This window comes from Procambarus clarkii, chromosome 15 (assembly GCF_040958095.1).
Source record: "Procambarus clarkii isolate CNS0578487 chromosome 15, FALCON_Pclarkii_2.0, whole genome shotgun sequence".
In the NCBI taxonomy this organism is placed as follows: Eukaryota; Metazoa; Arthropoda; class Malacostraca; order Decapoda; family Cambaridae; genus Procambarus; species Procambarus clarkii.
In genome coordinates, this window is record NC_091164.1 from 7,700,608 (window position 1) to 7,714,179 (window position 13,572).

Below are 13,572 nucleotides of genomic sequence, written 5' to 3' on the forward strand. Positions count from 1 at the left end.
CAAGCCTTTAGTACAAGCTTGGAAACTACTCCAAGCTTGTACTAAAGAGGCACCCTTCTTGAGCCCGGATGGGCAAATGTATAAGCAAGTAGATGGGATCGCCATGGGTTCTCCCCTAGGTGTCCTGTTTGCAAACTTCTACATGGGTACCATCGAGCAAAAAGTCTTAGTCGACATGAACATGAAACCGGCCATATACTGCAGGTATGTTGACGACATTTTTACACAGGTACCTGATGTCAGACATCTGCAGGAGTTGAAGGAGGCATTTGAGCGGAGTTCCGTGCTGCGTTTCACTTACGAGATGGAGAAGGATGGGAAGCTGCCCTTTCTAGATGTAACAGTCATGGAAAAGAGCGGAGGTTTCCACACTGCAGTCTACACTAAGGAAACGAACATAGGAATGTGCCTAAATGCCAAAAGCGACTGCCCAGATAGGTACAAGAGGAGTGTTGTTAACGCATATGTCGACCGTGCTCTCAGCCACAGCTCAGAATGGAAGCAAGTCGACGAAGAACTCTGTAGGGTAAGGCAGGTCCTAGTCAACAACGGCTTCTCCAATGGTTTCGTCGAAGACATCATAAGAAGGAAAGTGAAACGCCATGCAACCTCTGAAGAATCAACCAACACAACACCTATACCCCCTATTAGACTATTTTACAGGAACTTCTTTTCCACAGCTCATAAAACGGAGGAAAGGGTCCTGAAAGATATTGCTAATAGAAACGTTATCCCTACAGACAAAAATCAGAGGATACAACTGACGATTTACTATAAAACCAGAAAAACGGCCAGCCTACTCATGAGAAACTCTCCAGACACAAAACAGAACGCTTTAAAAGAGACTAACGTCGTCTATGCCTTCAAATGCCCTCTTGGGGACTGTAAGCTCCAAAAAACCCAGTATATAGGCAAGACAACAACATCTCTTTCTAGGCGTTTAACGATGCATAAGCAACAGGGCTCCATTAAGGAACATATAACCTCTTCCCACAACCAAACCATCGCCAGAGAAATCCTAGTAAACAACACAGAAATCATCGATAGATACAGCGATAGCAGGCGGCTTGACGTTTGCGAGGCATTACACATCAAGAAGTCAACACCAGCAATCAACAGCCAATTAATGCACAACTATATTCTACCCACCTCAAGAATCCGCTCCAATATAGAAGCATCAAGAAATATGGACCAATAGGCTTTCTACAATCACTTCTATTCAATACCCATTGTTTCATGTTGTGGCTTGTGTTGATGAAATTAATACCTTATTAAGTACCACCTCACCCCATCCACCTCACTCAAATGTAGATATAAACAAAATCGGAGATGTGTAAGTTCTATTCAGTTGTGTATGTGTTAACTAAAGTCTTTGAAAATGTAATAATTTTTACGAAACGCGCTCAAGTGTCGCGTCAGACTAGAAATAAAAATGAATTTTGGAGAATTGATTTTTGAATTACCTCCAACAGTGAAAAGAAATGTACGAAAGATTGAGAAAATTCGTGTTAGAATTATTAATCTTACTTTTTCGGTCATATTTAATAATATATATATATATATATATATATATATATATATATATATATATATATATATATATATATATATATATATATATATATATATATATATATATATATATATATACTCCGCCCAAGTAAAACAGAAACAAGCAGCACTTAGTGGGCCAGCCAGAGGCTTAGGGCCCGCGCAGGAATATCTCCGAAAAAATAACTCTGGCTGGAAGAAGGGGGACCCTAAGCCTCGGAGGAAAGCACACACAACGCATTAGAGGAAATATTAAGTACCTCTCCAATACAGTTTCTGTATGCTTTTTCTAATACCACCCCCCCCCCCTTCCTTTTGTGTTTGTTTTTTGTTCTTTATTATATATTTAAAGGCTACCATATGTACATTAGTAGATACAAAGAGTGCTTAAAGGTTATGGATCTCTTGGAGCTCCTCCGCTTCAGGACAGGAACCGAGGATGCAGCAGGCATTTCCCCTCTGGATGATCCCCGATCGGCCGAGTGGTTGGGCATCATTCCTTCCCCCAAACCCAAAATCCGTGTCCTGATCCCTTCGCAGTGCTATTTAGTCGTAATGGTTTGGTGCTTTCTCTTGATATCTTGCCTTATCATTTATTGTTGGACACAAACCGGAGCTCGATCCCGGAGGCACTAATAGATGAGTAACAATAGGTGAGTACACTACAATAACTGCCAAAATTCGTCACCATCCCCCTCCTCCTCCTCCTCCTCCTCCTCCCCCCTTCCCTACTTGACCCATCCCCGCCACACACACCCCCAATCTACCATTCCCCCCACCCCTTGCACCATTTCTGCCACATCACCTGAGTACACCCAATGACACACAACACCTCCCCCCCCCCCTCTTCCCCGTTTGAACATCCCAGCCACTACCGGGAACAGCATCCATCTCTTCTCCCGCTCTCAATCTCCCCCTCCCTCCCCCCCCTCCCTAAACAAACCCTCCCTGGTTCGTACCGTCTCCTCCAAGACGGTGGGGGAGGGGAGGGGAGATGGAAGGGGGTGGGGAATGTCTATATAACCTCAGGAGCTTCGGACCAGGCACACACATTCGCCAGCTCCTTTGCCGTCCTCCGCACAGCATCCTTCTCTTATCTCCGGCAACATGGTGAGTGATGCTCCCACATTTGTGAGCAGATTTAGCGACAGGAGGAGAGGTCAGGTTATAGGTATAGTCATCTAGGGCTGTGGGGGGAGCCGACAAGCCGCCGGCTTCCTGTCCTCGTCGAGGCCACTAGGGTTAGTGGCCAAAAGGTAAATCAGGTATTATTCCCATCATGTTAGAGTTTGTTATTTCGTTATACTTAGTAGACGTCTTCTGATTGCTCTAACATAGTGGGGTAGACGTCTTCTGATTGCTCTTACATAGTGGGGTAGACGTCTTCTGATTGCTCTTACATAGTGGGGTAGACATCTTCTAATTGCTCTTACATAGGGGGTAGACATCTTCTGATTGCTCTTACATAGTGGGGTAGACATCTCCTGATTGCTCTTACATAGTGGGGTAGACATCTTCTGATTGCTCTTACATAGTGGGGTAGACATCTTCTGATTGCTCTTACATAGTGGGGTAGACGTCTTCTGATTGCTCTTACATAGTGGGGTAGACATCTCCTGATTGCTCTTACATAGTGGGCATAGTGGGTAGACGTCTTCTGATTGTTCTTACATAGTGGGGTAGACATCTTCTGATTGCTCTTACATAGTGGGTAGACGTCTTCTGATTGTTCTTACATTGTGGGGTAGACATCTTCTGATTGCTCTTACATAGGGGGTAGACGTCTTCTGATGGCACTTAGCAAATCTCAGAGCTTCCCATTGATTATGTTACTCCCTATACTCTCTTACGATGTCGTAGAACTCAGAATACAGCGCCCTGGCAATCGTTAGAGACGTAATCGTAGCCTAACAGAACATCACTAATGTTAGGTAAAAGTTACTTCAAGTACGTTTATAAGTGACACATAAGATGCGAGTACGAAGGATAGCTATCAAGAGGATAGAGTAGCTTAGGCTCGGGTACACGTGGGCCATCCATAACCGCTTCTCATGTCCACGTACTCAGTCCTCCTTTTGGTTATGCTGGATAGGCTAGGTTAGGCTAGGTTAGGGTTGGTTTGTTCGTTGGGTTTGTCATAGTTTGCCACTCTTAAGGTTAGGTTAGGGTGAGTCGTTCCTATGCAGGTTTCAGTTCAGAGTTAGGCTACCTCTCCTAAGGTCCTATGCTAAGGCTCAGAATAGGTCCTGCAGGAGTCTGAAGGCGGTCACCGCTGTAGGCTATCGTGAGGCAGTTAGCGTCATTGGGTATCGGGTTGCTGCTTAGCGTCTATAAGGCTATGCTGCTACAGCTAGAGTCTTGAGCACACGGGCTACAGTAAAGTGTCTTCTGCTAACGGGTTTTACTTAGGCTACAGGATTACGCTTAGCACCTTAGGCTATCGTGAGCCAGTTTTTCATCTTAATTAGGCTATGGTGATTCCTTTATTATCTTAAGACAACCGTGATCCAGTTTAGAGTATTTGACAGTGTTTATATAGACAATTTCGCCTGGATAAAGCGAGTTCGCTTACGGTTCAGAATTCTCACATTTGAACCGAGATTAATCCTCACTGTTTCTTTTAATCTGACAAAATGTGTTGTTGTTTTAGATTTAGCTACTCAGAACGAAGTGTCCATGTAGCACGGGCTATGGTGAGCCCGTAAGTCCGACAAAAACAAACGCCGCTTAAAATAGCGTCTGAAAGTGAGATGCATTAAGTGTGAGGACAGGTTGTCAGGTGTAAACGTTGCTTTTGGGAAATTAAGCGAGTGCTTTTATATAATTTGTGGGATCTTTTTTTGTTTAATTGTTTAGGTGGTTGAGGAGAAGTATATTGTTATTGGATACTTTTTTTGTGTGATGAGGTTGGTGGAATTAATTTTGTCCCGGGAATCGCTGGAAGGTGTTTGAAATTTGAAAGATGCTTGGGTTATATATATATATATATATATATATATATATATATATATATATATATATATATATATATATATATATATATATATATATATATATATATATATATGTCGTACCTAGTAGCCAGAACGCACTTCTCAGCCTACTATGCAAGGCCCGATTTGCCTAATAAGCCAAGTTTTCATGAATTAATTGTTTTTCGACTACCAAACCTACCTAACCAAACCTAACTTTTTCGGCTACCTAACCTAATCTAACCTATAAAGATAGGTTAGGTTAGGTAGGGTTGGTTAGGTTCGGTCATATATCTACGTTAATTTTAACTCCAATAAAAAATAATTGACCTCATACATAATGAAATGGGTACCTTTATCATTTCATAAGAAAAAAATTAGAGAAAATATATCAATTCAGGAAAACTTGGCTTATTAGGCAAATCGGGCCTTGCATAGTAGGCCGAGAAGTGCATTCTGGCTACTAGGTACGACATATATATATATATATATATATATATATATATATATATATATATATATATATATATATATATATATATATATATATATATATATATATATATATATTTGGCATTGTATATATGTCTGCCTCTTTATATGCTCTCTCTCTCTCTCTCTCTCTCTCTCTCTCTCTCTCTCTCTCTCTCTCTCTCTCTCTCTCTCTCTCTCTCTCTCTCTCTCTCTCTCTCTCTCTCTCTCTCTCTCTCTCTCTCTCTCTCTCTCTCTCTCTCTCTCTCTCTCTCTCTCTTTCTCTCTCTCTCTCTCTCTTTCTCTTTCTATCTATCTCTTCTTTATAACCTTCCTTCCCTTCGTTTCCACATTTTACCAGCATCATTGTAACTATCACCACTGTAACTACCACCACTGTAACTATCACCACTGTAACAATCACCACTGAAACTATAAGCACTGTAACTATGACCACTGTAACTATTATCACTGTAACAATCATCACTGTAACTATCATCACTGTAACTATCACCACTGTACCTATCACCACTGCAACTATCACCACTATAACTATCACCACTGTAACTACGTAACTATAATAGTTACAGTCATATGGGTCAACTTCGCCCTCCCCCTTTACGGCTATCCCCTACCACCGACCAGTCACCCTGCATCGTTTGGTCAGGCTGGTATTTGCCTTTCCCCAGTTGTCTGGTCCTTCGAACCCAAACAGATATTCATTTGAGATGATCCAAAGGCAATTCTCACATTAAATGACTCGTCCGAGAAGAATAAACATTGTATTTTTTTTCTTGTCTCTCTCTCCTCTGCTTGGCAGACGTGCAGGTTTGGAGGCTTTCTTGGGGTGAGTCTGCTGGTGATTACTCTAGCTGCGTCTGCTCCCGTTGGGCCGGGCGGCCAACGCCCCAACCCCTTCCTGCAGGGCTTCGATGACGCCATCACCCCGTACCAGCAGACGAGTGGAGAGCAGGGCCAGAAGCTTGTGGGTCAACAGGGGCAACAGGACCAACTGGGACAACAGAGCCAGGAAATTGAAGGTCAACAGGGACAACAGAGCCAGAACAACAAGGAGCTTGTGGGTGAACAGGGGCATAAGAGCCAGAACAGCCAGGAGCTTTTGGGTCAACAGGGACAACAGAGTCAACAGGGTCAACATAGCCAGAACAGCCAGGAGGTTGGAAGTCAACAGGAACAACAGAGTCAACAGGGACAACTGAACCAGAATAACCAGGAGGTTGGAAGTCAACAGGAGCAACAGGGTCAACAGGGTCAACAGAGCCAGAGCAGCCAGGAGGTTAGAAGTCAACAGGAACAACAGGGACAACAGAGCCAGAATAGCCAGGAGGATGGAAGTCAACAGGAACAACAGGGACAACAGGAACAAGAGAGTCAGAACAGCCAGGAGGGTACTGGTCAACAGGAACAACAGGGACAACAAGAACAACAGAGTCAGGACAGCCAGGAGGGTACTGGTCAACAGGGACAACAGACCCAGAATATCCAGGAGGTTATTGGTCAACAGAGCTGGTAAAGCCAGCGCAGTTTGGATGTGAATAGAGGTTGAGAACAGTTAAAGAGGAGCTGTCTTATTTCTGGGCACTCTCCATGCTGTTCTTCCTGTTGGAGACCCAATTTGCAGCTCTGCTCCTTTGTTCTTCCTCTTGGAGACCCAACTATAGGTTTAGGGCGCCTAAGGTGTTCACCTTCGCCTGTTGCGTCCATCTTCTGAACACACGTTCCAGGGTTCGACTCCTGTTCCATCTGAACACTGATAGCAATTTGGCTAATGGGTATTATTTATTTCACTTCATTATTTATGCTTTTCTAAGTAGGTGAAAATATCCAATGTTACATTAGTAAACAGGAAGCTGTTTTATGCTAATTTGTACAATGTTTTGGTTGTAATAAAGAAGGATGATTAAGTAAGCGTGTAATATCCTGTACAGATCCTCAAGATCCTGGCTACAGAGTGCTTGGTTTACTTGTAAATGTCAAAATATCTGTTTCTTTTTTACAGCTCTGTCTCTCTATTTCTCTGTCCCTCTCATTTTGTGTTTCTCCGTATCTTCTCTTTCTCTGCTCTCCTAAAGTATGAACACACACACACACACACATAGGGTAGGGTAGACAGGCTATTTATAGGGTAGATAAAGACAGGCTATTTAACACAAGGGGCACACGCACTAGGGGACACAGGTGGAAACTGAGTGCCCAAATGAGCCACAGAGATATTAGAAAGAACTTTTTCAGTGTCAGAGTGGTTGACAAATGGAATGCATTAGGAAGTGATGTGATGGAGGCTGACTCCATACACAGTTTCAAGTGTAGATATGATAGAGCCCAATGGGCTCAGGAACCTGTACACCTGTTGATTGACAGTTGAGAGGCGGGACCAAAGAGCCATAGCTCAACCCCCGCAAGCACAATTATGTGAGTACAATTAGGTGAGTACACAGAAGAGAGTCAGAAGAATGGACAGAAGAGAGCCAGCTTCAAGGTCATGTACTCGAACATAGATGGAATTATAAGCAAGCCTTGTGAACTTAGGGAAAGAGAACAAAAAGTAAACCCAGATGTAATTGAACTCACAGAAACAACACTCTCAGGAATTCTAATGATAGCAGTGTTCTCCCAGGACTACACTGTAATAAGGAAAGAGAGGGAAGGAAGGGGAGGAGGCGGAGTAGCTTTACTGATGAGAAAGGCATGAAGTATCGAGGAGATGGTTATTCTGGGCTGCGAAGGGTTCAGAGACTACATAACAGGCACCATGACGATGGGAAGACCAAGAGTAGTAGTAGCAGTGATATATAACCCTCCACCAAATGAACCACCACCCCCAGACCCAGGCAAGAGCATGACAGAAACAACATAGCAGTTAACACTATAATTGAGAGAGCAACCACTGCTGCCTGTAGGAATCGATCCCATCTGCTCATAATGGTGGACTATAATCACGGAAGGATAGACTGGGAAAACAAGGAACAACATGGAGGTGAGGAAACATGGAAAGCGAAACTGTTGGAGGTGGCGACTAGAAACTTTCTAAGTTAGCATATCAGGGGTCCCACGAGAATGAGAGGCAATGATGACCCAACAGGACTCGACCTAGTATTCACTCCGAACGATTCAGACATAAGGGAAATCGGTTTCGAAGCCCCCGTGGGTATGAGTGATCACAGTGTACTGTTGTTTGAGTATCTGGTCGAAGAAGGATTAATGTACTCAAGGAAGGGACCAGAAAGCAAAAGGCCAGCATTCCGGAATGGAAACTATGAGGAAATAAGGAAATTCCTAACTGGTATAGCTCGGGAAATAGAGCTCAGAGGAAAGACGGTTCAAGGCATGATGGACTACATCACACAGAAATGTAAGGATGCAGCAGACAAGTTCGTCCCAGTCCAAAAGGAAATACAGATGAGAAACCCATAGTTTAATCAGAGATGTAGGACAGCACGCTGGACTTGTGATCCTGTGGTCCTGGGTTCGATCCCAGGCGCCGGCGAGAAACAATGGGCAGAGTTTCTTTCACCCTATGCCCCTGTTACCTAGCAGTAAAATAGGTACCTGGGTGTTAGTCAGCTGTCACGGGCTGCTTCCTGGGGGTGGAGACCTGGTCGAGGACCGGGCCATGGGGACACTAAAAAGCCCCGAAATCATCTCAAGATAACCTCAAGATAGCAAAGCAACTAAGTAAAAGGACGTGGAGAAACTATAGAAACAACAGAACACTAGAGAGCAGAGAAAGATACCAGAGCGCCAGGGATGAATACGTCAGGGTGAGAAGAGAGGTAGAGAGGCAATATGAAAATGACATAGCGAGCAAGGCAAAGACTTAACCCAAACTGCTACATAGCCACATCAGGAGGAAAACAAGAGTGAAGGAACAGGTAATGGAACTGAAGATAGGGACAGAAAGATTCACTATAAATGACAGGGAAGTGTGCGAGGAACTCAATAAGAAATTCCAGGAGGTCTTCACCTCAGAGCAAAGAGAAGTCCCAGAGATAAGAGAGGGAATATCAAACCAGACACCACTAGAGGAGATTGTGATTACCAGTAGGGAGGTGAGGAAGCATCTGCTAGATTTGGATGTGACAAAGGCTATAGGCCCGGATAGAATCTCACTATGGATTCTAAAGGAAGGAGCAGAAGCTCTGTGCCTGCCACTCTCCATAGTGTACAACAAATCACTGGTAACAGATGAACTGCCAAAAATTTAGAAGACGGCCAATGTAGTCCCAATATACAAGAAGGGTGATTAGGCAGGAGGCACTGAACTAGAGGCCAGTGTCCTTAACTTGCATTTCATGCAAGATGATGGAGAAGATTGTGCGAAAAAAGCTAGTGGAACATCTGGAGCGAAAGAACTTTGTAACACAACATCAGCATGGGTTCAGGGATGGCAAATCATGCCTACAGGTTTAATTGAGTTCTATGACCAGGCAAAAAAAATTAGGCAAGAGAGAGAGGGCTGGGCAGACTGCATATTTCTGGACTACCAGAAAGCCTTTGACACAGTACCACATAAGAGACTAGTGCACAAACTGGAGATGCAGGCAGGAGTGAATGGGTAGGACAGTCGCTCTACCAGAATTCCTTCTGGTAGAGTGACGGTCTCGCTTCATGCAGGTCGGCGTTCAATTCCCGACCGTCCAAGTGGCTGGGCACCATTCCTTCCCCTCATTCCATCCCAAATCTTTATCCTGACCCCTTCCAAGTGCTATATAGTCGTAATGGCTTGGTGTTTTTTTCCCCTGATAATTCCCTCCCTCCCACTGGGTAAGGGAGTACCTAAGCAGCAGGACCGAGTGAGTCACTGTGAGGGGTGAGGTCTCGGAGTGGCGAAGAGTCACCAGTGGAGTCCCACAGGGATCAGTTCTTGGACCTATACTGTTTCTGATATACGTAAATGATCTCCGAGAAGGAATTGACTCGTTCCTCTCAATGTTTGCTGATGATGCAAAAATTATGAGGAGGATCAAGACAGAGGAAAATAGTATGAGGCTACAAGATGACCTAGACAAACTGAAGGAATGGTCCAACAAATGGCTACTAAATTTCAACCCAAGTAAATGTACGGTAATGAAACTAGAAGGAACTAGGAGGCCAGACACTGGATACCGAATGGGAGATGAAGTCCTTCACGAAACGGACAGAGAGAAAGAGCTAGGAGTTGATATCACGCCAAACCTGTCTCCTGAAGTCCACATCAAGAGAATAACATCAGCGGCCTATGAGAGACTGGCTAACATCAGAACTGCTTTCAGAAACCTCTGTAAGGAATCCTTCAGAACCTTGTATAACACATATGTAAGGCCAATCCTGGAGTATGCAGCACCAGCATAGAGCCCGTACTTCTAGTCAAGCACAAGACGATACTGGAAAAAGTTCAGAGGTATGCCACTAGGCTAGTCTCAGAACTAAGAGGCATGAGTTATGAGGACTGGCTGCGTGAACTGCACCTAACGTCGCTGAAAGACAGAAGAGCTCGGGGAGACATGATCACCACACGCAAAATTCTCAGGGGAATTGACAGGATAGACAAGGATGGATTATTTAACACGGTTGGTACACGCACAAGGGGACACAGGTGGAAGATGAGTACCCAAATGAGCCACAGAGACATTAGAAAGAACGTTTTCATTGTCAGAGTAGTTAGTAAATGAAATGCACTAGAAAGTGATGTGGTGGAGGCTGACTCCATACACAGTTTCAAATGTAGGTATGATAGAGCCCAGTAGGCTCAGGAATCTGTACACCAGTTGATTGACAGTTGAGAGGCGGGACCAAAGAGCCAAAGCTCAACCCCCGCAAGCACAATTAGGTGAGTACAATTAGGTGAGTACACTCCAAAAGTGGTCTGAAAAATGACTTCTAGAATTTAACCCACTCAAATGCAAAGTTATGAGGGAAGGGAACAGGAATGCCAAGACCAGTACAGCAGTGTAAGATGAAGGAAAGACAGATTCTTCAGTCAGAAAAGGAGAAAGACTTCGGAGAGGACATAACCCCAAATCTGATACCAGAATGTCACATTAGCAGAACAACGGCTGCATATGGCATACTGGCCAACATCCGGGTATCACACACAGAGATCACTGTGTAAAAGCCAGGGGCCAGATTCACGAAAGCACTTACGCAAGCACTTAAGAACGTGTACATCTTTTCTCATTCTTTGGCGGCTTTGTTTCCAATTATTAAACAGTTAATGAGCTCCGAAGCACCAGGAGGCTGTTTATAACAATAACAACAGTTGAATGGGAAGTTTTCATGCTTGTAAACTGTTTAATAAATGTAACCAAAGCCGTCAAAGTTTGAGGAAAGATGTACACGTTCGTAAGTGCTTTCGTGAATCTGGCCCCTAGTTTGTGCCTCGGAGAGGCTACGGGATCCAGTAAGTTCAGTAGAACTTCGGTTTCAACCCTTTTAACCCTGTCGTAGCTCAGTCGATTAAGGCAGTGTCTGGGATGCTCCCGGACGCAGGTTCGAATCCTCGTCACGGCCCTTGTGGAATTGTTCATCCGGGTATCCTTCAGAAAACTTCGACACGGGGTCTTTCTGTATACAGCGAAGGTGAGACTGACTCTTGAATACGCATCTCTGGCATGGAACCACTTACCTGAAAAATGACAAGGAAAAAATACGAAAGGTCCAAAAATCTGCAACGAGACTCGTTCTGGAGCTAAAGAGATTGAGCTATGAGGAAGGGCTGAGAGAACCCACACTGCACTTAACAACCCTTAACTACCCCTAACTAAACATAACAACCCTTAACTACCCTAACTAAACATAACAACCCTTAACTACCTTAACACCCCTTAAAACCCATTAACTACCCTTAACAACCTTTAACTACCCTTAACAACTCTTAACTACCATTAACTACCCTTAATAACCCTTAACTACCACTAACTACATTTAAGAACCCTTAACTACCCCTTTACTACCCTTAACAACCCTTAACTACCCTTAACAACCCTTAACTACCCTTTACTACCTTTAACTACCCTTAACCCTTAACAACCCTTAACTACCATTAACCCTTAACTACCCTTAACCACCCTTAACAACCCTTAACTACCCTTAACTACCCCAAGAACCCTTAACAACCCTTAACCCTCAACAACCCTTAACAACCCTTAACTACCATTAACCCTTAACTACCATTAACCCTTAACTACCCCTTGACAACCCTTAACAACCTTTAACTACCCTTAACAACCCTTAACTACCCTTAACTACCCTTAACTACCCTTGACTACCCTTAACAACCCTTAACTACCCTTAACTACCCTTAACAACCCTTAACTACTCTTAACTACCTTAACAACCCTTAACTACCCTTACCAACCCTTAACTACCCTTAACTACCCTTAACAACCCTTAACTACCCTTAACAACCTTTAACTACCCTTAACTACCCTTAACATCCTTAACTACCCTTAATAACCATTAACAGCCCTTAACTACCCTTAAGAACCCTTAACTACCCTTAACTACCCTTAACTACCCTTAACAACCCTTAACTACCCTTAACCCTTAACTGCCCTTAACAACCCTTATCAACCCTTAACAACCTTTAACTACTGTTAACAAACCTTAACTACCCTTAACAAACCTTAACTACCCTTAACTACCCTTAACTACATGACTTTACGTTTGCTGAATCCTCATAATGTTCCACTCACATCTAGAACACTCGCAAAAATACAACACATCCTCCATGGTTTAGATAGTACCTTTTTTTTTTGGTATCTAGGTGGACTATCGTATATACATAGACCATCGTGTATACATAGACCATCGTATATACATAGACCATCGTGTATACATAGACCATCGTGTATACATAGACCATCGTGTATACATAGACCATCGTGTATACATAGACCATCGTGTATACATAGACCATCTTGTATACATAGACCATCTTGTATACATAGACCATCGTGTATACATAGACCATCGTGTATACATAGACCATCGTGTATACATAGACCATCGTGTATACATAGACCATCGTGTATACATAGACCATCTTGTATACATAGACCATCTTGTGTACATAGACCATCTTGTATACATAGACCATCGTGTATACATAGACCATCTTGTATACATAGACCATCTTGTATACATAGACCATCGTGTATACATAGACCATCGTGTATACATAGACCATCTTGTATACATAGACCATCTTGTATACATAGACCATCGTGTATACATAGACCATCGTGTATACATAGACCATCGTGTATACATAGACCATCGTGTATACATAGACCATCTTGTATACATAGACCATCTTGTGTACATAGACCATCTTGTATACATAGACCATCGTGTATACATAGACCATCTTGTATACATAGACCATCTTGTATACATAGACCATCGTGTATACATAGACCATCGTGTATACATAGACCATCTTGTATACATAGACCATCGTATATACATAGACCATCTTGTATACATAGACCATCTTGTATACATAGACCATCGTGTATACATAGACCATCTTGTATACATAGACCATCGTGTATACATAGGCCATCGTGTATACATA

General features: G+C 43.2%; 1 protein-coding gene across 1 annotated transcript; it reads left to right on the forward strand.

The window, feature by feature from the left end:
• The first annotated feature begins 2,591 nt into the window (after nt 1–2,591).
• LOC123759222 (uncharacterized protein DDB_G0290301) lies at nt 2,592–6,919 on the forward strand. The gene is made up of 2 exons (XM_045744102.2): nt 2,592–2,661; nt 5,815–6,919. Exons 1-2 carry the CDS (start codon nt 2,659–2,661, stop codon nt 6,526–6,528), a joined length of 717 nt encoding a protein of 238 aa, XP_045600058.2. The 5' UTR covers nt 2,592–2,658; the 3' UTR covers nt 6,529–6,919.
• Nucleotides 6,920–13,572: the final 6,653 nt, after the last annotated feature.